This window comes from Lates calcarifer, linkage group LG14 (assembly GCF_001640805.2).
Source record: "Lates calcarifer isolate ASB-BC8 linkage group LG14, TLL_Latcal_v3, whole genome shotgun sequence".
Lineage (NCBI taxonomy): Eukaryota > Metazoa > Chordata > Actinopteri > Centropomidae > Lates > Lates calcarifer.
The window spans coordinates 5678044-5702924 of NC_066846.1; the positions used below are offsets into that span (position 1 = coordinate 5678044).

The 24881-nt window shown below is 40.8% G+C and overlaps 1 protein-coding gene and 1 non-coding gene across 2 annotated transcripts in view; both read right to left on the minus strand.

Annotated features, from left to right (window-relative positions):
- si:dkey-183c6.7 (urea transporter 2) overlaps positions 1-14016 on the minus strand; it is a 19580-nt gene extending 5564 nt beyond the window's left edge. Inside the window, exons 1-5 of the mRNA XM_018684888.2 lie at positions 12676-14016; positions 11985-12174; positions 11176-11304; positions 10375-10564; positions 6452-6599 (exon numbers count right to left, since the gene is read on the minus strand). Coding sequence (XP_018540404.2) covers positions 6452-6599; positions 10375-10564; positions 11176-11304; positions 11985-12174; positions 12676-12802 — 784 coding nt within the window. The 5' untranslated portion in view covers positions 12803-14016. The remainder of the gene's footprint in view (positions 1-6451; positions 6600-10374; positions 10565-11175; positions 11305-11984; positions 12175-12675) is intronic.
- Positions 14017-16158: 2142 nt separating this feature from the next.
- trnaa-ugc (transfer RNA alanine (anticodon UGC)) lies at positions 16159-16230 on the minus strand. Its single transcript has one exon. It is a non-coding gene; the product is annotated as a tRNA-Ala (tRNA).
- Positions 16231-24881: the final 8651 nt, after the last annotated feature.

Below are 24881 nucleotides of genomic sequence, written 5' to 3' on the forward strand. Positions count from 1 at the left end.
TTTTTCCTCTTTCACAGCTCCCCTCTCCTGCTGTCGGTCTTTTTAAACGCTCCAGCTCCCTCTGCAGTCATCTTGCCTCCTGCTAATTCCACACTTCATTATTCTCCTATCTTCCTGTTGTTCATTCTCACCATTGCCTTTTGTTTCTCCCTCACAGTGCTGCCCTGGTTCCCTTCCTTGCTTGCTCGCTCGCTTCCTTCATCACACCCCTCTGGTCTCTTTATTCCCTCCCCACATAAGGGCGTCGTTAAAAACTAATGGCAATGTGAGAGGGAGGCCCCAGAGGATAGTAAAATTTTTACTGTTTTTCTACTGTGTGTGTGTGTGTGTGTGTGTGTCTGTGTGTGTGTGAGTCACTCCCAGTATGATGTTGTCTATGCTAATAGAATGAGTCAGAGAGCTCTTATCATATCAAACCCAATATGTCCTCTCCTCTCCTCTCCTCTGTGCATCACACCACAGTGACTGGCTGCAGACTAAATGGAGGACACTGTAATAGGTTGGAATGAGCCACTGAAATGAACTGTACATAATATCTTGTTTTTCATTGGTGTTGGTGGGTAATGGCTAACTTTGCATTTGGGCCTTTGCTCTTCATTCAGCTGGTGAATCCATCATTGTGTCCTTTGATGCCTTTGAGGGGAAAACTGTCTGTGGATGCAGTTAAATGGATTGCTCAAGATGTGAGCTCATTTGTTACCTGTCCAGATATCAGCCTCATGAGCCACAGAGAGAACTATTGTTGCTGTTCATGCAGCATTTAAGTGTCGTAGCCTATTGCTTTGTGTGTGTGCAATACTGACATTCACACAAATGCAAATACTAACGCTAACAGCCTCATTCTATATATTAACTGATCTATTTCTACAAACCTCTTTCTCTGTGAATGCTTCTGATGCTAGAATTCTTGTCAATGACATTCTTTGCTCTTGCAAATGTGCTAAAGTCAGTGTGGTAACATGTTTGCAAAGACCAGACTATCGTGCTGATGTTTAGCGGGGAACATTTGTGCTCCTAGTTTACTGTGTTAGCATGCTAACATTTGTTAATTACAACTAAAAGTACAGCTGAGATTTATGGGAATGTTCTTAGTTTTTCAGGTACTTTGTCAAATGCCTAATTATTAAACAAATTAAAATTTGACCTGATGTTGGCACCAAAGAGAAAGAGAATCTCTGAGGTTAATATAATTCATCCCAAGGATCTGTATCAAATTCTTTGTTAATTTATCCAATAATTATAAAGACATTTTACTCAAAATCACCAAGGTCAACATCATGGTGGTGTTAGAGAAAAAGTCAAGGGATCGTCAAAGTCAGCGAAATTCATAGCTGTCCATAGAGCCACGCCGCTAGCAGGGCTAATTTTCTAAAACGACAGTTCAAATTGTTCAGTTATTTCAAATGAATTCTCAGTCATGCTCCAGACTTTAGACAGTAGCTCTTCATAAGGCCTGTTATGTAACACCCAGAGGACTGGGTGTTACTCAAGACTACCGATGTACAGTTTTGAAAATAACTGCCAAGAGCAAAAAGAAAATTGTATCACTATGCATTACTATACTGCTGTGTTGTATAGGTCATAAATAAGCACCCCCTAAAAGAGTTCTGTGTTTTAGCTGGCAGGGGCCAAATGAGAGTCCTCTGTTTCTGCCTCCTCTCTCCTGCCTGATGCCGAAAACAGTTTGTCAAACCAGAAAGATTTTTACTTGAAAAAGCCTTTCATGTGGGGTTTCACATCATAAATAGAAAGCTACTTAAAGGACTCAGACTTAAGCAATGACCCCCAGCTGACTTCGCCAACTGCCCCACTTTCTCTTACCTCCCGACTCTGATGCCACTTTGAAGTATTTGTACAATTATTCTCCTACAATGTGAATGCAGCAGAAGGTGGAGGCTCTGGCCTACATACAGCCCGTGATCCCCTCCTCCGGAAACCCCTTATGGGAATAGTTTACACCACAAAGCTTTGAGTGACAGCTCTAAATATGGCCTCACGCTCTGCCTGTCCCGGGCGAACTTCACATCTCTTTCCTCTATTAGTCTGACCCATGCTGCTGTATCTCTCCATCATTCTCTCACTCTCACAGACAAGCGAAGTAGGCATAACGGAGATGAAGCTGATTACTCATGGAGAGCTACATGATGTCCCCAACCTCTAGTCAGGATCCACACATCTCTAAACATTTGCTGTCTGCCTGCTTTTGGTCTCCCACCCCAGCTTAATCCTTGTAAAGAAAAAAGATTAACAACAGCACTAAAGGTGGGGAGGAATTAGATGCTGAGGATAGAAATAATAATTATAATGCTGAGATTAGTCATGGTAATAATGATGAAAATAATAAACCAATGAAGCTGATGACAGTGAAAGTAAACAAGAGCTACGGATGAAGTGGGTGATGAGGAGGATGAAAACAATACATTTGCTGGTGATAGGATGACATGTCAGTACATGCTAATGCTAATAATCTGTGAGTGGGGTGAAAACAGTCTTAAGCTGACATTGACATTTTTATGTTTCCAGCTGATCTGTTCTAGAACAAGAAGCTTATAAAAAGTTCTTAAATATGTAATGTATTAAAATGTATTTAGAGGACATGGAAATAAAGACACAGCATTGCTCTTATATTGCAGGGGAGAGCTGGTTAGCCCTGGTATTACTATAAATAAAAAGAATTAACATCTGATTTATTCTAATGCTCGAAAGCGAGTACTTAAGACACTCTCCAAACTCTTGAGATGCTGAGTATCTCTTTTTAATTAAAGCCCCTTACACACCATTGCAACATGTGAAGAAATCCAAAGCTTGACAGGCCTGCTGTGCCTGGTTACAGTTGCTAAGCTATGACTGGACAATCACTGACTGAGGGAGGGGTTTAGTAAACTGATATCAGTTCTTGTCAATCAGTCATCAGTGAGGATGGTGATGATGATGACATCACACTCACACACACACACACACACACACACACACACACAGACACACACACACACACACACACTCCCAGCATCTCTATACTCAGCATTTTAGTGGCACTGAAGGATAATGAATGCAGGGAAGCAGTGGAGAGAATGATGCAAGTGAAAAGGATGATGAGAGGAGTTTTGAGGGATGATAAGGTGAAAGGATTAAAGGAGCTAAAGAGAGAATTGCAAAGAAAAAAAAGGGTTGTTCATCAGGGGGAGGCAGGAGAGAAGACCAAAGCCAGAGCCAGAGGCAGGACTGGTGTCTGTAGTGTTAAAGAAGATGGTGTCAATTCAGTACACACAGCCACACACACATTTTCAGATCTCTTGATCATTGAGGGAGCCCTCTTTTCTCCTCTGTTGCATTTATTAGCATCTTTCTCTTTGTTACTTTTCTCTCTGGTGTAACTTTTTGTCTTTGATTCAATTTGAGCCCCTCCTCAGTTTTTTTCCCTCCTCAGCCCTTTATCCTTCTCCATCACCATCTGACACTTTTTTCTTTGTCTCCTGACACTGATCCTTCTTTTCCCCTCTGCTTCTCTGTCAGACAGGATTAAGTTTTGAATCTGACCTTGTAGCACTTATTCACACACTGAACTTTCTCACTGTGCGCTGTGGCTCCATTTGTCTCTGTGCGTGGGCGTGTTAGCGTATTTACATTTATATTCAGGGAAGCCAGTTCACCAAACACCGCGGCAAAGGATGCATCATACATCAAATATCCATATTCTCCTTATGACCACCACAAAAATTAACAGTAACAGAATAAGAAGCAACTACAAGATAAAAACAAAGAATAAAGGAAGTCAAAGTATTATCAAAGTGAGGGGAGAGACAGTGTAAGGAGAAGAAAAAATTAAATAATCTTTATATTTTTAAGGGGAGATTTAAAAGATATGCACTTAGTTAAGCTGAGATACCAAGGCAAAGAGCCTGACAGCTGAAGAGACACTAACTGAGGACACCTGCCTATATCTAAAGCACTAAATATATCTGGTGAAACTAACCACACTAACTATATCTAGTTAGTCCTCTAAATATAGTACTAATACAGTTGTCCTGTGCAACTTTGTAGAACAACTGGGGCTGCAGTTTGCAGACTGCAATTATTAATCAGGAGCAAACAGACCATTTGTTGCAGACTATTTCCAACTGTGGATTAATACACATTTGGTGCTTTACTGAGTATGAACAGCAAAACTATGTGAATGTCGCAGAGTGCACCAGTGGAGCTTACTGATGTGTTTGTAATAGTTTCTGGACAGTGATGGAGGTCGACTGCACCAAGAATTAGCTTTATCAAACTTTAACGTCGGTTTAATTCATCATTGGTTTGAGATTTGATGCCAGTAAGAACAATATAGAATATTACCAGCCTTATTCCTCAGACATTCAAAATGACAGTAATATCTTAAAATCAATTATTAAACTCCCAGGCAACTAGAAAAGAGGAGTAAGACTTGCTCTTGTCCCTTGGAATTAGTTAAAAGGATAACTAGCTGCATTTTAAATAGAAACTTGCTTCTGGTGGGACCCTGAATTATAAGCATCCAAATGAAAGAAATAAAAGGATGGTTAACTTTTTCAGAGTTGGAGAAAAAAAAAACCTCACTTGGGAAAACATGGAGAAACAGAATTGTACAATGAGGGGGGGAAAGAAGGAAGAAAGGATGAAAGAAATAAGAGAATGCACAAATGGCCACAATAGAGACTATTTGTGATTTTGCTCTTATGCATTTAGTTGTCGTGCTCCAGCAGGCTGTTTCCTTTCAGCACTGCTGCCTACACAATCTCATTACAGCAACATATCTTTGATCACTTTCTTGTCACACTGTTTTTATTGCATCAGTGTGTGTGTGCGTTCCTGCCACTGTTAACACTGGGCCATGGGTTTGTGCAAAGTGTGTGTACATACGAGCTTACTCCCACCCCTCAGTTTTTTGTTTTTTTTTGGCTTTGTTTTTGTTTTTTTTTGTTTTTTACAGCATGACTCATAGCTACAAACACACATGCAGAAACACATACACATTCACACACATATTTTAGGACACTGTAATGTACGTATAGCAGCAGACGGAAGCAGGGGGCTGAAGTCTTTTAAACTCCAGCGTTTCTCATTCTTTCTCCCTGAATAGTCGCAGTGAGGCAGATGTAAAAGGCATACATAGCCACAGGCCTGTGTGTTTGACTATAAGCCAGCGGTTATCAGCACCCTGGCTAATCACTGTGTGTCTTTCGGAGCTGAGCAGCCCCCACAGCCTGCCAGCCTGTCTCAGAGTTTCATATTTATATATGCTGCTGATATTTTCTCTTTTTGCCAGAGGGATTCATAAAGCTTACCTGATTTTAACCTCGTTAAAACATACTGTAATTTAACAGTTGCCATGCAGGCAGCTAAACCTGTAATATATTTGAGGTCAAGACTGATGGTTTAATAAATGAAAGGTCTATTCTGTCACCTAAAATAAAAGTTTATTATACTGCATTATGCTACTGGCTCAAGTATGGAGACTTCTGCTACTATGACTGCAGTATGGAGTACATAGTACATAGTGTCAGTACGAAAATAAAGTATGTATCCTTCCATGCTTTCATTTTTGTCATCTGCACTCAGTTTCCCACTGCCAAGCTGTTCAATGTAACTAGTAAAATGGCTAGTGGAATTAATAAAGTAAACATACATGTAGAAGAATATGAACTGATGTGATCAGCTTGTATATTGCGCTTGTAAGACAGCCAATCATACTTAATGGTGCAAATTATGAAACTAGCAGATGCTTATTTAAGGTACTCCAACCATTTAGTATCGCAGAGATGTGGAACATGTACAGTAAATGTTTCAGCCCTGTGGTAGACAGGCACCTGAGTCTTGTCTAAAGTCAGCTGGTATAGGCAACAGCTCCCTGTGACCATGCACAAGGTAAGTGGTTGTGGATAATGGATGGATTTTCAAGTTGGGGAACTCACAAGAGACTGATTAAAAGACAGAATAAGGGTGCCTCAGTGGTTTAGGGGAGATCGTGCCTGTGAATTGCTGGGTCCCAGCTGGGGAACCTTGTTGTATCTCTCTCCCTTGTTTCTTGTATTCTCTCAGCTGTCTATAATAAGAGCACAAAAATGCCAAAAACACACTCCTTGGCATGGGTCAAGTTACATCTTTTAATGCACCTGGTACCATCTTTTTGTTGACCCTTCCTGTATGGTTAAATAAATGTCCTCCAAACACAATGTACAGCATTTGTATTGTAAGCTTTTTGTGATAAATGTTGTCTCTGAGCCCAAGCGGAGATAATTCTGATGACATCACTGGTTATTCCTTCACAAAGCCCCTCCAGAGCTACAGAAGACACTGTATTACAGTAACTGTTCAACAGGATGAATTTCCCTGCAAGTAATGATGCCCTATGACCTGCAAACAAATCCAATAATATACCCCACTTCACTGGCTCTCCCACTCCTCCTCCCACGCAGACACACAGACTCACCAGCCAGCGTGCCAATTGCCGATCCCAGCAGAGCATGGACGGCCAGCAGGGGGGAGTAGAGCAGAACAGCTCCTAGGATGAGGAGGGAGGGCCCCAGGGCTCCACAGGCGAAGATCTGACCCACACCAAGAGGGATGCCACGTATCACCTGCATGGTCAAGAGGGAGGAGTTAGAAGATGGAAGAGGATTTGGAGACGAGTTTACACTGTGAAGCATATTGCCCATGATTACACACAAGTTTTGTATGCAAGTATAAAATCCCAAGAGCAGAAACACACTCACAAAACCATGACAAAATATGTGACATCACCCAGTTAAACACACACACACATGCTGCATTCCCATTCACTGTCAGTGAGATGAAGAGTTTCCATGGCGATGTGATGGGTGCACCTGCCTATATTTACAAATCATAAATGGTCTTTAATTGTATCATCGTCGCTCCTTGTGTGTGCCGGCATGATTCCATGTGTGTCTACATGTGTATGTCTGTGTGCAGTAAGATTAAATACGCTGCTGTTGTAGTGCAGCCAGAGCACCATCCTCAGCAGAGTGAAAGCTGAAGACATTAAATATAAATAGGACCGACGTCATCGCCATCTCTAGAGAGAATCATAGGAAAGACGAGAGGAGGAAGCAAGAAAGGAGGAAATAAGGACGGGTGGAGGAAAGGGAAGGAGGAGAGCTATAGAGAAGAAAAATGGGGTGAAAAGAGGAAAAACAGAAAGGGAAGAAGAGGAGGGAAGAGAGAGGAGAAGTGAATGAGGGGGTGAGATTGTTTCATAAGGACTATAGTGGAAAAAAATCTATGACTTTATTATGCTGTCCTTGAAAATGTGGTTATATAGATATAAACTGAACAATGAGGAAGGAAAGAGGGATTAAAAAGACGGAGATGATTGAAAAAGTGATAGAGAAAAATGGAGGAAGTGGGAGAGGGAGGAAGGACATTTGCATAGCAGAGCAGAGAAATGGATAGAGACTGGGGAGAAGAGAAGCAAGGAGATAAAAAGAAGGATTTAGAGGTTTCAAATTGCCCAAAGTAACAAACCAAAGGGAATTTATAACATAAAAGAGACATCATTTACAAGGCGAGAGACAGACAGATGGAGGGAAACAGGAAGGAAAATGTGAGGAATATTAAAAAGAAAGAGACTGAAATAGAAGATAGAAAACGAGAGAGAGACTCTGGAATAGAGTAAGAAATACAAGGAGCGAGGAATAAACTCAGATGGAGGGGCTGAAACTTGTGGAAAATAATTATTTAGAGTGAGGGGACATACTGTGCCACGGGGTGTGATGCTTAATAATATAATGGTGTGTAAATCTTGGCTCCATATTCAGGACACCTAACAGCGCTGAGGGTTTAGTCAGTGTGGCTAATCTAGTTTAGACAACTTCTCATCAGTTTGCAGATCATGGTGTTTTTCACCATATATGGGGTGTGTAAAGTGGAGGGTTACATCTACAGCATCAGGCTAAAGTTTGGGGATGAATATATTTAAGCTTTGATGCAGCAAGGTCTCCAAATGGAACTGTAGGTGGAACCTAGACCGCTGGGACACCTCTAAAATGCTGTTTATTTTTTCTTTTTGTTCTCTCATTTACACACACTACATTTGTATCTTGCTGCTGTTTACTGTTTCTGTTTCATCTCTACAAAATGTACTGACGTGACTGATTCTAAGGAGGTGCTCTGGGAAAAATGAAATTACACCTCCTCCCCTTCTTGATCATAACCTTATTCTTTATAATAGGGCTGTAAAAATGACAGGAAGTGGATGTCCTTTTAAGGTCATCATCATTCTGTGGAAAGGGTAATTTTGGGTGTATACTGTGTAGCATAATCTGGCTGTTTTTCTGGCAGTACCGTTTTCGCAAAAGACATAAGGGATAAGCTTTGTGTGGTTAATGTGGTGAATGTGTTAGCAAAACAATTTCCATTTACACAGCCAGCAGACACAGAGCAACCATAACCCTAAGCAGTATAGCTAATGAATGAATGGATAATCAGCATATACTAACAAACGGCAAGTTGTCAATACATAAACACACCTGCTAACAAAAAATCTCTCTGTACACTTGGAAGAAGATAGAGCTTTTCTGATTCGGATCACATAATCTGTCCTGCCTGTCTTCAAACAAAAGCATGAAGATTAAAATTCAGTCGCTCTTTAAGAACTGAAATGCCAGCTGGCTCGCAGAGATCAAAAGCCGACTGCAGCAGGTGGTGGGAGTCTGGATTCTTCTGTCCAAGTCTAGTGAGAAGCAATTCAAGGCAAGCACATTTCATTTGAATTCACTGGTCAAGGAAAACTGCTTTCTTTACAAGGTGCACTGTGCAACAGCTTGCATTATAATCGTCTGGACTTTCAGTAGCATAGGAATTTAGGCCTCCAGGTCTGTTGTTGTTTGCTGTTGTTTTTCCTCTCTGGTTTTACCAAGGTAACAGACGCCTATAAAATCCCCTTCGATTTATCCCTCCTGGAAGTCTGACTGACATTAACTCCACAGGATGTGAACAAAATATAATAAACACAGTATCTTGAATGCAAGAGCTTCACCTTCAATCACCAGAATTGTTAATTAAAACAGTTGGGCTGATTATAATTTCCTACCAGGAGCTCCATCAGTGACTGTTGCTAAGTAACTGGTGAGTCATAGCAGACTGATCTTATGCATATTGTGCTCCTATCAGTTACTTGCTTACTCTGGAGACTGGGTTGCCACATGGCAGCTGCACAGAGGATAACTCTTTTTGTATTCTTGCTTCATTGTATATTTCATCATATCTAATATTTCCCTTTGGGACTACTAATGAAGTGGACCTGTTGTTCTCATCATGTGACCTGATGGGCTGCCTCTGTTTAAATATCACTGCAAATGTTACTCTGACGGAAAATGATGGCAGTATAAGTAGTACAAGGGAACCAATGCAAAGACTTATTGAAAATAACCATTACATTATTTGCTCAGACTTAATTTTAAAAATAGTTTTTAAGCTGTTGAAGCCATCAGCTGACAAATTCCCAAACTGGGGATAGGATGTAAAATGTTAGCATGTAAAGTGAATAGAAATGTAGCAGTTACATAAGCAGCTTTTATAAACAGCTTAATCCAAACACTATTAAACTCTAACTCGTGTGTGAGTTTCTCTCCAGCCTAAACTTGTGTTGCAGTGATTTGTTACATATATGATGCGAGGAAGAGGCAATCAGCAGAACAGTAGACCAAAATTAGTTTTTATTAAATGCATCATATATGTTATTTTTAGGTGCAAACAGGGTCATACTGTGAGGGTGTTTGCAAAACTAGCAAATCACAAATTCATTAACACAGACATTACATGCCTTTGGCAGCATATTTCAGCTGCTTAATATTTACACTTGCAGCACATCCTGGATAAGAATATTAGTTTCCTCTCAGAGGAAGATGGCCCAGACTCATGGCACCAATAAACTGTCGGTACGTGTGGAAAGTATACTGCATTTTAAGAAGGTGAGAAGAGACGATTTGGCTGGCTGATCTGTACCAGACCCTAACAACCTCACCAATGTCCACAAGAAGCGTTATTATAAAATTCTCCCAGTGCTCTGTTCCCTTAATGCTAACACATCCTGTATGTGTAATACAGTAAATTTCAAATGTACCACAAATGACAACCTCCAAAATTATCATACAAATAAATCACCAACCCCCTAAAACTATTTCACCAAAAACTGAACATTATATGTACCTATAAAAAATAAACAGCCAAATAAATGTCATGACGTGTAAGAACCTGATGAAACCTGTCCCTTTTTTTGTCCCATTTCCGGCTTTGTTTCTCATAATAATTTAGGAAAAAAGTGGGAAATACTTCCTCTCTGTGTAGTAACCTACACCATCTGAGATTTAAGAGTCTGCTTCATCGTGTCCTTACCTCTGTTGCAATGAGTTTGGTGCCATTAAGCTCCAGTGCCCCTGGTGGCGTAGCTGCGTGGTGTGGAAAATAGGGATTGTCTTGGCCAGTGCAAAGGAGATAGAGAATTATGATGATGTTGAAGGGAAACACAGCAACAGGCAAGTCCCAGCGATCCAACACTGAGGACAGACCACTGAACAGGAAGACACTGAAGAAGGGGAAAGGGGACAAAAGAGTGGATGGACTGATTATTTTTTACGAACTGGACGTTGCTTACATGCTACAATGACATGTATACACTTTATTTGTACATACTGAATACTGAGCCCTTCCAAAATGGCTTCACTTTGGCATCCATTTTATAAGTGTAAGTGAGGTTGAGGCAAAATGATGACAATCTGTGGTGAGAAGAGGACCACTGGTATATTTCCTTTCACTTTCAGTCTTTAATTGTGTGTAAAAGGTCTTTATATATGAAGGTTGATTGACTCTAACAATAGTATTTTGGTTCCCTTGGAGACAGGAGTGGTTCCTACTGTTTCAATGACTCACAACTGCTGCGGCACAAAAATAACATTAACCATTTGATTAAATATGCTCAGTTTTACAGCAAAGAGAGAAAAACTACACTTGTGCTTCTTATACATTTCAAGAAATAAAAAAATAGAAACAAATAGCTCATAAGTCATTACCTTAGCTAAACCACACAGTTTTTGTGCTTTAACCTAATCATATCTCAGCACTAGTGCTGAAAATATATAGACACAAGTATATGTGTACGCGAGTGTGTGTGTGTGTGTGTGAGAGAGAGTGTCTCACCATGTAGCTGACCCCAAGCAGACAGGCAGCAGCAGCCACCAGTACCAGTCTCCAGTCGAGCTGAACACTCCGATCAGCAGAGACACCAACATGCCGTTAAAACCATGGAGACCTCCTGACACCTCAGCACTACACACAAACAAACACAAACACACACACACACAACAGGAAAATACACATATCACAACTGCATCTTGCATTTTCTCTTTAGAAGACGAAAGAAGGCAACATTACTGTACAGTGATAGTGATTGTATACATTAAAATCAAAAAAAGTTTGGATTTTTTGTCATGATCAGAACACACATTAGCATAGCTTGTTATGGGCCCTCATGAAACCAACTGTTCAGTTTAAATGAGAAAAAGCCCCAGGGTCACACTAAATATATTCAACATGTCAGACATAAAACATTAGGTGCCCCAGTTCAGCTGGAATTATTTTTAAAACATTAAAACAAGGTTGCATATTAGCATATCATACAGTGTGTGGAATAAATACTGGGACAGGAACTAAAATAAGAATTGCTAGAAGGGGGTGTGGGTGAACACAAGGCCATCCGTCATGAAGCTGTTACTCTCATGAATTTTGAGTAGAAGCTTCAATCAACCTTAGTCATATGGGCCGGGTAAATTATAGGCTTGTGTTACAGGGTCGGCTTCCAGGCAACAGGCAGGTTTTTAATGAGGGTTCAAGTGTTTAAAAGGGACATTTTTCTGTTGTGTGCTTTTAAAATACCTAGGTCATTACATATGTACATAGAATTGAGTGCATTTTGTATTAATTGTGTGTAGTTGCTCATGTCCTTCCACCTGTCTTGTCCCATGATAACAGCTGTTAGCGTAGAGACCAGTATACCCAGAGTTCCCAGCAGGCCCTGCCAGGGGGAAGCCCAGTACAGTGCAACGAGGATGAGAGCGCCGCTCAGCGGGTTGTTGGCCAGTATCACCCTGGTCACCCCCCTCAGGCCCCACACCCCCAGCTGCAGCACAAATGACTTGTCTAGGGACAGGAAGAAAACATGGTCTGTGAAATACAACACTTTACAGCAATTTATACAAAACCTTCTGAGACTATTAGTGTTTCCAGTTGTGTTTTTCGCAGATGTTGAAAAGTGGAACTTATGGCACAAAACTTGTCTCTCTGCTGTATTTCTTGATGCCAATTCAGGGTTTTATAAAAGAATCAAGACGGAAGTTTAATGATAATTATCTTTATGTGCAAAAGCATTTACTGTGGGAGTTGTGTGATGATTACATCTGCATATTTTAATAGAAATATAAACATTTCAGAGTCAATTATTAATGATTATGGCTCTAACACATTTCAAGTGTTTGAGAACTTCCTCTTTTCAAAAAGTTCTATCATTAATCACGCTATGGAAAGACTTGATGAATTATACATTTTTTGACACACATTTTTCTAAAAGTCACACCATTCTATATTTCAGGATTAGAAGTAAGAAAAAGTGTCAGGTTGTAGCAGTGTGGAGGGTTTCCCTACCCTGCATGTACTCATCCAAGCACTCCATGTCCCCAGTGCACAACAGCAGAGTGTTCAACACACGCCGACTGAGGCTGGCTCGACTCCTGCTGGCCTCCTCCACGTCTGTTTTGGTTTCCATCCACATCGTAGCAGCTGTTGGACCACGCCGCTATAAATGTGATAAATAGGTTGTAGTATTGCTAGTAGTAGTAGTGGCCTATTGTTGGTTCCTTTTTGTCCTTTTCACTCCTCTGTTTGTTCTCCTGTTGCTTCTTTCTCTCTTTCCTTCTCCTTCATCTCCTCTCCCTCTCTCCTCCTCCGGTAAAGTTTAAGTGGATGACTTATAAACTGCTGGACCGGGTAACGTATTCACTTTGCTTTTGACCGGCTGTGCCAGAGAAGAACAAAGTCCACCCCCATCAGGACTGGTCAAAGAGAGGGGAGATTGGTCCATCCCTACGTTTCACAATCCCCTCGTTCCTCTGTCCTCAATTTCCCCTGTTCTCTGCCAGCTCCACTGTGACATCTCCTCACTCACTGTTTGTTCATTTAAGCTATTCATCCACTTTTTATTGCAGTGTGAGCACAAATGTTTGTCTTTCCTTCATTTGTAAAGCCATTAGTGGGCGTTGTGTTATCTCAAGTTTTTCCAAAAGGTGTAATATAAAATCCAGCTATCTTTACAGCTCTGATGCAGGAAAGGGAAATATTCTTGACACCAGATTCTTCTAGAACTTCAGGGAGGCGCTTACTTTACTTTTGACTTTCTTTTCACATCAGTTTTAACGACCTCCTCACATCTCTTCTGCCTTTTAAGTATCTCTTCCTTCTATTTTGTTTCCCCTCTCAGAACAGCTGAGAACACTTGAAGTTCAGAAAAGAGTGCGTGTAGGTGTTTGTGTGCATGCGTACCATTAACTCTACCTCTTGCAGTCACATTTTCCAGTTTTGGAGTGATGTGTAACTCTCTGAATGACCCAAAATTTGCTTTGATTCCGCTTCCGCTTGAGAAACAGAAAAATATGACTTTCGAGAAGTGTGTGTGCATAAGAAGCTACATGCACGTCTGTGTGTGCACATGTATGGACGTTGGTGCACATCCATTAACAGGCTCAGAGTGCAGCAAGTGAAGACAATAACAGCATGTCAGATACCATCACAGAGAGAATATTTTCACTCCGTCTGAGCCAGTGCAGCAGGGATTCAAAAGTCTTGTTTTTGCAGGTGGAAATTGCTGCGCCATTCAAGAAACCCCTGACAGCTCATCTCTCTCCTTCACTTCCTCTGTCTCTCTCGCTCTATCCATCTTTTATTTGCTTCAATAAATACATCCGCCTCCCTCTCTCTGTCTCTGCTCCTTGACTCATTCCATCAATCACAGACTGTGAAGCTTGGGGGAGAAAAAAAGCTTTAGATGGGCACACAAGGCAGACAGGGCTGTAATAAGAGGAAGAGATGCAGACAAACGATGGAAGATTACACTTTAACCTAGTTTTGTTAAGGCAGAACACACAGACGCATGCAGTTGCACATACACACAACATTAAGGCTAACCACCATACTGTAGCCAGAGTCGATTTTTATATGCATGTTCAATATTCATGTTGGATGATCTATTCCAGACTAATTCTAACACAGGCCAAAGGTCGCTGAATGCATAAATCTACACCGTTAGAGGGTGGAGCCATGGAGTGAAGTATACAGTATGTGCTTGTCTGCACTAATGTGTTACCTGTGTGTTACTGAATACTGTGATATGACTTGACATGAAGGCCTTCTGTCTGAGGAAAAATCAATTTTTACAATGCACTCCAATCTCTGTGTAATGCACCCTGTAAACAGTATGAAAAGCAGTAGACACTTAAACTTTGTATTAAAATATGAATGAGGTTGTATTCTGACTTGCAAACTTTATATATAAATGCCTGTACTCTGACAGAGTGCAACAGCATACAAACTGCTAACTTACAACATCTAATTTTTTATATTTATGATACATGGTATTTACAGAGACTGTGACATTGCTTATTAATGAGAGTGAAAGAGAAACAGTTTCTGTTTGCCTTAAGTAGCTCTAAAGTTATTAACATTTACCTGTGGCGGGCCGTGCATTTCACAGGCCTTCACTGGTGTCCTACCTGAATTAACCCACCTCTCAATACCGTCATTATGATGTGACGGCAGTAGAAACCACCAACATTATACAGAAACGCTGTAACAGAATTCTGCATCACAGACAGGCATGGCATGTAGCCAGGATAAACGCCATTACTGAAGCAAGGCTGTAAAGACCCAATTAACACAATTCAATAGGTTTCCAAACACTTCAGCCGCAGCTGGGCCACACACATCATCTTCACCAGAAGCATCAATGTTAACTAATAAAATAACAAAAACATAAACAATAAAATATAGGTAAAATGCGTTTACTCACCGAAACTGCTGATAAATTAAAAAACTGCTTCTGGTGAGCGGACATTCTCAGCCCTAAAGCAAATTAAAACTTTGCGAGAGATATGACTGGGTAGACTCGACTTTCAGCGTTAGCCTCCATAGCGATAGAAAAGGACTTATTGTTGGAACTGAGACGCACAGATAACCTCTGCAATAGAGCCATTGAACTCTTCCTCGTCGTCCAGCCATTGTGGGTTGAAAAAAACAGATATTAAATCTATACTAACGTGTTTTAGCTTGCGCTAGTAGCTACAGGTGCGATTTGCTAGCTCTGAGCAGTACGACCTCTGACCATCCAATCAAATGACATGAAAATGTTGACGTTAGCGAAGACCTGCTAGAAGGCCCACAACTCGAAATCTGATTGGTTAAAGGATCCGCGAGGCAACAGTTTCATTGCCATTCGTTTTAAATTACGGGGGCCTGCACTGTTGATTCTGAAGGCCTCAAGGTAGATTTCCGTTAACTTGGCAACACAAACAGACTGCATTGGAAGCAGCATAACCAAGAGGAAATGAGAAGAGATGAAGAGAATAGACTTGGAAACAATTGAATACATATATTATTAATGGGAAAAAAAAAAACATTAAAAAAATATAATTCAGTGATTGTGACAGTGTTTGGGCCAGCAGAGAAAGCTGGCTCACGGCCCACCACTGAAATTTACACACAGTGTCATATATATTCTGTTCCAGTTCCACTGAAATTAAAAGTGATTATATTTACTATGAGTGAAATATTAAAAACCATAAATTAAAAATATTCTACATTTATCTATTAATTCACATATACAAAACAACTTTCATAGTTCAAGCTAGTTTGCCATGCATGTCCCACACAACAACTAATTCTTAGTATTTTAGGAGACTCTGTGAGCTTTGTTTATTCTGCATTTGAACAATAATAGCCTGCATCAGCCTGCTGGCAGCTGCCTGTTAAAGAATTAAGTAGGTGCCATCAGCCTCAATGTGATGTTTAGTGGGAGTGAACTGCATGACAAACCACTAAACCCTCACCATTTAAACTTAATAACACTCATTGCTACTCTGGAGATGCTGGGGATTGAACCCAGGACCTTGTACATGCAAAGCACACGCTCTACCACTGAGCTACATCCCCACAGTGAAGAACCTGCTCACAATACCATTCACACTGTATGAGCTGAATCACTGCATTTTCACTGTCTGTTGTGTCTTTAGTGGTACACTGAATGAATGTAATGCATGTTACCTGGTTTTAAATATAGCAATCTACCAAATAGCATTAGTGTCACATCAAAATCCACCAAGAACAGAGCAACACAGAGGTACCAGCAATTCCTCTAAATTTGAAAGAGATGCAGTTTTATTTGCAAGTATTATGTTATTAACCTCAGGCAGATTTCAAATAAAAAATCATGATAACAATCAAAACTAATGTGAGTGTTTGAAACAGTTCACAGAAACTCCCCAAAGCTACTAAAATATCTAATTAGTCAGCTGGCTGAAAAAAAATCCAATCTCCAAAGCAAATGAAGCATGAGGGCCTGATAACATCACAAATGAGGTGCTGAAATTACAGCCCATCTGGACTGTTCATCATGGTGCTTAGCTTCTGAGTTTTCCCAGAAGTCAAGACTAGAGGCTCGGTCGTCTTATAATGTTCTAACATTTCTTAGCTGCGTAAACAGTGAATTACTAAAACTCCACAGACAACAGTCCTGGTGAGAGAGAGAGGAGCACACGTGAAATACACTGATAAAAGACAGGACGTAGGATTACTGTGTGAGGAGAGGAGAGGAAAATGAGCAATAATTCCCCCTTGTTTCCATGGTGATGGACATTTCTCTCATTGTTCTTTTTCTGCATCTCTCTCTCTCTCTCCCCTCTTGTAGTGAAATGCATGCTGGAAGTAGAAAACTGTGACACACTCATTTCGCCACTTTAGCTTAACATGATACTTGATAATTTAATCACTTCCCCACAGTACTTCAGAGCCAAGGTGAGCAGCTGAAAAACATCCTGCCTTGACTGTAAAACACTGAAATAAGAGAGTTTGGACTCTGCTTTAAGAGATACTCCCCGTCTAGAACACTGGTGCATTACTGGAAGTCTGCATGTGTCTCATACAAATTTGGGTTTTCAACAAAAAAACTAAGAAACCTAAAAGAGAACTTCTGACATGAGACAACTCCTCACATTTATCTTCAGAAGGGGGAAAGTTTCCCCACATTCACATTAAATTTAAAGTCTTGAAATGAAACCATGACTATGAGGATTAAGTGCTGACTCTCAGCTGAAGGGATATTTGGGCATGTTCGTATCAGTTTTCATTCGTAACGTAAATCTAATGTTGATGAGAAGACTGTTAAATTAAAGCTGGGAGTCAGAATTTCAACCTCATCATTGTTTTATTTCATATATCTGCAGCACAGAGCCAACTGCTTATTATGCTAATACTCCCTGACAGCACCGTAGATTAGTCGTACTCTACAAACTTGACGATTCAATTTCTTGAAGGAAATGCTGACTCTGAAATGTGTAAATATACACACAGGAGGGATCAAAACTTAGTTAAACTGATGAGTAGAGCCAGATTCTCGCTCAGGGTTTTATTTCTTTGTTTGTCTTTGCCTAGTAGGATCTGACCATGACCTGACACTTGCTCAGGGGGGTTTTATTTGATTTTACTTTGTTTGTCCTGACCACAAAGACATGTAGTTTATTTTAAGTGTAAAAAACAAAAAAAGTACTTATTTTTTCAGTTTTCAGTTTCTTATTTGTTCAGCTTTAACCCTAACCTTTACCTTTGCTCTACTCTGATCCTAATCCTGACCTCAGAGATCTTATTCTTATCTAAAGCCAAGCTGTCACCAAAGATTAGATCCTGGAGAAGTGGCATTGTGCAGATGTTTTTCCTTCTATTTTTTTTTAAATTCATTATCCGGTCCAATAATGATTTTTGTGAGGACATTTTGCCCATAGAACATTCTCAGAGGACAGACACACACATACAGCAACATCATAATTAACACTGACCTCTCAAGCATGAGTATCTCTGCAATAGGCTCGTCGACTTCACAGTCTATTAGGAAAAGCATCGGAGAGTAAAAAGACAGAGGAGGGGGAGGAGGTGAATGACTGATGGAAGGATCATCCATGCTGCTCCAGTGGAGAGCCCTCTGGGTGACAAGTGGTGCTCCATTCTTGTTTGTGTCCTTCTCACCATTCCTTCAAGTCACTTGTTGCCTCCTGGTGTCCTTCTTCTCATGGGTGTCATTTACCCTGGGGATGCAGGGACATGTCCCCACCACTTTCTGGAATGACCAATGTTAACCTTCTCACATATTTCACTCTTTCTTACAGATGTATATGTAGTTAAGCCATACAATATTTTTCTTCTGTGGTTTCCTCAACTTGTCACTAGATCTAAGTGGTAGCTGCAGTCAAGAGTATATATATATATATATATATATATATATATATGAAATATATATACAGTGCTTTATATCTGACAGGATAATGTTAAACCTTTGCATCAATCACTATGTGTGCAAACGCAGTGTGGTTCTTCCTTGTGATGCAGCACACAAGGACAGGGAATATTTAGCTTTGCCATCATTTGAGGTTCACTGTTCAGGAAAAATGTAATAATATTAATCAGCAGACACAATGGCTAGAGAGTTACTGGCATCAAATATTAACAACATAAAAGCTGCAAACCTTGCAACTAACAGCTTTGACTACTGTGTAGCTACCTTCATATTCCCCCCCCAAGGTGACAGCTCTTTCTTTCTGTTTCTCCCTCTTTCATACACACAGAAAGCTTGTCATTCAGTTTTAGAACCGACTGCTTTGTTACAAATTTTCAGTTGACAGTGTGTGTGTGCATGAGTGAATGTGTGTTAATATATGGTTTAGTCAGTGTGTGTACCTTGCAGAAACTCTACTCGCTGGTAGACGAGTCCACAGCCGCAGTAAATATAATCTGGTTTGGACACAGTGAGAAGGATTTTAAATATAGCTCTCCGTCTCTCCATAGTTCTCCATCCACGGGTGTTTCCTTGTTTGGCTCGTGCAGAAACGAGGACAACCGAACCTAATCCAATCAAATTAATATACGACATAAGAGGAGAGGAGAACAGACAACATGGGGGTGGTGAGTGACTGCTCTGTGTCTGTGACTCACCACCTGAGACGACTGAGCTGCTCAGCAGGATGTGATACACCAGCTGTGTGTTGTGCACATAACTGCATGGATTACCCAGGTGTTTTATATAGACATGAACCTGTTTAACCACAGTGACATCAGAGCTGAGGAAATAAGGACAAAAAATGAGATTGAGATATCAAGTAAAAACTCTTTAGGGCTTAATAATGTCATTATAAAAGATATTCCACTTAAATTACTTTCATCTGGAAAATTTGTTTCACTTTGTTGTGTGTCTGCATGCAGATAATTTTAAGGGGATCTGAGACCTAATATTTTTTACTATGTATTTTGGCCATACTTTTCGCAGCTCCAGCAGCTCCAGTTATTTAGCCTACAGACATGAGAGTGGTATCAATCATCAAGAATATCTCTCAAAATGTAAAACTATTCTTTTAAGTTACTAGCTATTCCTTGAAAGGAACTTTTCACCCAAACAAAACTCAAAACTTTTAATTGGACTTTCTTTTCTGTTTGCTCTAGTTCTGAGTAAAGAAAAAATCTATTCCATGTTACTTTTTTTGTCAACTTGTTGCCACTCTAGATTGTTTATATAGTGAAGGAATGGTCAATAAAGGTTAGGAAAGGAAATAATCAGAGATGTGGCTGTATACAAAAACAAAGTTGACCCTCAAAGAAATAATCATCTACTGTGTTTGACTTCATGTAGAGCTGAAATAGTTTCTGCTGCAAAGTTAACATCAGCTTAAGGCTCCAATTCACCTCCCCAGATTAAAATACACAGCAGGCAAACTGCAGCAGATTTACTTTTCCCAGAAAGTTTCACAAACTAATTTCCACTCAAGTGGCCTTGAGCTAACACTTAACCCCAGCTGTGGAGAGCTGTTTGTTCTCTGCATCTTTGAGGTTTCAGTGCTAAAGCATAAGTGGGAATGAGAGTATAATAACTATACAGTTACTAACTAACAGTTTCGACATTTAAAGAAGAGTCAGCGAGGTATCCTGGTGGCTCTCCGTGCATTCCCTCACAAGGGAAGCCCAGAGGGGATTCACTTTCCATCTCTTTTAACATGTCCTTGAACATGACACCAATCAAAGCTACTCTGACCTCCTCTGTGAAACCCATGAATGTTTGATGTAGAACTGACCACAGAGTTTCATTTGCTGATGCAGCAGTTCTTCTTTAAAACATTTACTTAGTGTACTGCTTCAGTTCTTCAGTTTTCCCTAGCTGTATTTCACTTCAAGCTGTGTTTTTAGTAAGATTGGTATTTGGTAGCAGTGTCTCCAGTTACTGTCTCCAGTAAAAGAAGTGGTTGACAGGAAAATTAAAACAATTCACATAAACAACCATATAGATTGCTTGGGAGCAATATGGTGTATGAGCAACATGCTTTGGACCTTCGTTGTCATGGTAACAACAGGAGCATCCCTGCCCTGGTACTGTGAATGTTGCCCAGTCTCTGCCCCCCTGTCCCTGTCAGCCACAGTCTCACCCCCTGAGGCACCTGCATGTACATGGAACCCTCCTCAACTGTTGCCATTCACCAGATGCCCTCGGACATTCCCTCCTGTCACAGTCACCTGACCTTCCCTAACTCACACCCCCCTCCGCTCATGCACCTGCTCCCAGTTCCCCCAGATAAGATCCAGTCAGTATTTAAACCTCCCTGCTCCACCTGCTCCACTTGCTCCCTGCCAGATCGTAGTATGTCGTGCTGGCCTTCGAGCTGTTCGTGCTGTGGACTCCTGTTCTTGCCACCTTAGCTGCTACCTGCCTGTTTGCCTTTAAGCCTTGGTCACTGTTTTATCACAGTCTCTTCACTACATCTGCCTGCCTGTGTGCATTTGTGTCCTCTTGCCTATATTCCATACACCAGCTGTGACAGTACCAGACGTTCAGTATCATGGTAACAATTCTAAACACATGGTTAAGGTTGTGGAACTGTCATGGTTTGGTTAGATTTAGCCACAAAAACTACTCGGTTAGGTTCAGAAAAAGATCATGGTTTGTCATCATGGTTACAGTAATGAACAATAAAACAGACAGTGGTTAAGGTTGTGGAGTGAAACACTGACTATCTGTTTCATAAATCCTGTGTTTTGTTGACTCACCTGTCCCCAGCCTCCTATGGAGGATACATTACCTGACTTCCTCCTTTGCTCCTGTTCTAATTGCTATGGCCACTAGAGGTCTCCTAACAATAAAAAGTAACCATGGGTCGTAATAAGTTCTTGCGACCTGCGGACACTTTACAGGAGGTCAGTCTTGCAATCTGAGGTATGTGTGAGTTTGGAATTTAGACTTTGCTCAGTCTAAACTGTTTATGCCATATTAAAAATATCCAGACATTTCATATGCCCTATCAAAGCTCAGAGCCTTGATATGAAGTCCTTCATCTTAAAATACTTTTCTTATTGAGTTTATGTCAGCTGTTTGATCTCAGGCTGTGAAAACAGCAGTTTTCAGTGAAAGCTTGACAAGGAGTTTGGGATGCTTTTCCCCAGAAGGCCGTGTGTTAGATCAGCATTTTATCTTCTCTCCTCTGAGCTGCAGCTGAATGGAAATAAATAAATATTGTGAAGCCTGGCTGGAGGGAAAACTAACATCTCTAGTTTTGGATTTTACTTGATATTTTCTTGTATTTTCAACTTGTTTATTCCACGAGCAGTTCAAATCCTAGGTGGTGAAATGAGTACAATGTTCTAGCCTCAGAAAACAATTTCTTTCATTGACACTGAAATTTACTGCCAGATGACAAACAACTACTACAATGTTGATCAAACTGCTAAAGTGTAAATATAATTAAACTACAGCCACAGCTCCTGTCAAACTGTGTCTATTTATACCATCTTCAAATTAATGTCGCAATAAAATGAAACACTACATGAGTCTTTGTATTCTAGCATCCATATATATTTATCGCTCCCTTGCATTAAAACTGTATTTAAGTAACTGCTCTCAGATTACATGTTTGATTAATCCCAGCTTGTGTTATCTGCCCACATATCCTCCTTCAGCTGCGAATCTCAAATTACAAAAGCAACGTGCTCTCCAAATGCACGTAATGTTCTAGTAACTTGTTCTCATACTCCACTGTTCATGCTGATCTGAAAATATGATTTGCTCTTGTAACAGGTTTACAAAGGCGTGACCACATCATAACATGGCTTTAATACAAATAACCATGACAATTTCTTCAGAACACCATGAAGAGGTGTTTTAATCTCGCAGCGACCCAGCCCTCTGCTTCCACAGAGAGTCGTGTGATTGAGATGAACGATGCTGTTGTGTCAAGCCGGTCGATAACCTTCCCTCTTCCCTCCAGCGGCTGAGCAATTAACCAGCAGCAGCGGATGAGGAAAAGTGATCATTAAGGGGGCTAAGCTCTAACGATCAAATCAGAGTGTGTGTATGTTTGTGAGTGTTTGTCTGCTCGCTGTCTGTGTTTGTGTATCTCTTCCTGTGTCGGTAGATGTGTAGGTTGTGCTGCAGTCAACAGATAAAAATCATTAGACTGGGATCTGCCTTTCTGACTTCATTCCTTACACATAAACACTCCATCCTCCTTCTCTTGTTAGATGCAATTCTAGATCTGGTGCAAAGTCAAGTGGGAAATTAATTTAAAGCGTAGCATTTAAAGTTTCATATTTAATGGCTGCATCAGGAAAGCCAGCTTGAGAAATTTCTCCCAGTATCCTCAGGGCCCACTCCACAGCATTTTAATACAGAAGGGAAATGCAGATTTCTGTCTTTTCAACACCTCTGGGATGAAGCATCAGCACATTCACACATGCACAATCTGTCAGCCTGTCTGTCTGTCGCTTTCTCTGCCCAGTCGGTCAGATCATGTCTGCACTGTCAATGTCATTTTTTGCGCTCCACACAAACCAAGCTCTGACCCTCCACTAAGCCCACAGCAGATGTCCGCCTCTGTGGTTCTAGGCCGAGACTTACCTCTTCAAATCCAGGTTGCCTCTGCTAAATCTGGAGAACAAGAAGTGGAGGAGGATGGATTACTGGTGTCAGAGCAAGAGAGGTAAATTGGCATCAATTTCTAGCCTCAGTTTCCACACATGCAGATGGGGAATTTTGGGTTTGGGGGGAAATTTGACTGTAAAATATAAATAGGTTGTTTAGCTTCACAGAGAATTTGTTGTGAGAGTAATACATAAGTGCCTTTTTGTGCCTCAGTTTGCTTGAGCTGAAAGTTTGCAATCCTGTTTACTTTGAATTTCATGCAAATGAGGTTGCAGCACAAACAGCACTGTGCAAGCAAATAGCCTCTTTAACACCAGCTGCAATAGCATGCTTCAGCTGCTAATCCACCCAGCCTGGCACCCGTGAACTCCAGAGAGCCTTTTATAACTAAAGTGCTCTCTGATCTGATCTGACCTCCACAATGTCCGTCCTCCGTCAGATCAGTTTGATGAACACGATAATGCCAGGGGCAATTGTCCAGGTGCATGCTGGGAAGCTTTCCCACACACATCTAACCTGGGTATGAAATCATGCAAACTTAAACTCATTCTCAGTTTCATCCAATTAAAACAAATGTATTTAGCAAAACATTTATCACACTTTATGTAGATACCAGACACCATAGTGTAGTGTAAATAAAAGTGACCATTAAGAGCATCAGTGATCACAATCAATGAGGGTTTTCCCGTGATGGGATACCATTGTGGAAGACAAGAAGTAATTCATTATTCAGTATTTTAAACAAACTTTTATGACCATTTGATCTGTATCACAGTCAGTGGGAAATACTGCTCATTCTGTAGCAAGCAAAGATTTATATTTTTCATAAGACTGTGTTAAAAAATACACACATGCTCTGACACTGAGTGATTGGGGTCAGCGAGAGGTTAAGCAGGTGATTACATCGAAACACAGCCTTAAACATGGACAGAATGTTGTGTGGAGCACTGTGCACTCTTTATCCTTTTTAAGGTCATTCTGGACATTAGAGATTCTGTGTGTACCTCCATGTTGTCAATTGTCACGCGTTCTAAGTCATGTTATAGGATCTAATGTCAGTGCTGTCAGTACTTCCCTCATCTAAGTGAAGCAGAGATGGAAAACCATGATGAAAAGACTGATGAAGGAAGTGAGTGGCAATCGATGGAGGATATACGAGTTCTGTGGTTTTACAACATGGCAGGAGACTGATGCTGGAGAGGAAGAGGGGTCAGAGATCAGGGGTATGTGTGAGACTGATGGCTCTCCATGGCAGGCTACTACTGACCACAGGGAATGTGGTGGCAGAGAGAGAAGGGAGGATGGTCTGTAACAAGAGCTGCATCTGAAAGATGATATGGGGAGGAAGGGGAGAGGACGTTCTGAGAATTGCACAGAAAGCGATTGAATGAGAGCAATAAATAAAATCGAAGAAACGCGGAGAGGGAGAGATATGAAGATGGAGGGAAAGCAGAAAATGAGAGAGGGGGTGGTATGGGAGAGATCAAAAGGAAGTTTTTCTCTGCCTTCATCTGTCGCCTTAGGCTGGAAAACGTCTGTTAACAACACATGAAATTCACACCAGTCTCACATGCTTACACAGTCCTACGTGTTCAGATTTGGTTGCTCTTTTGATCTTCCTCTTCCTCTCTGCAGACCA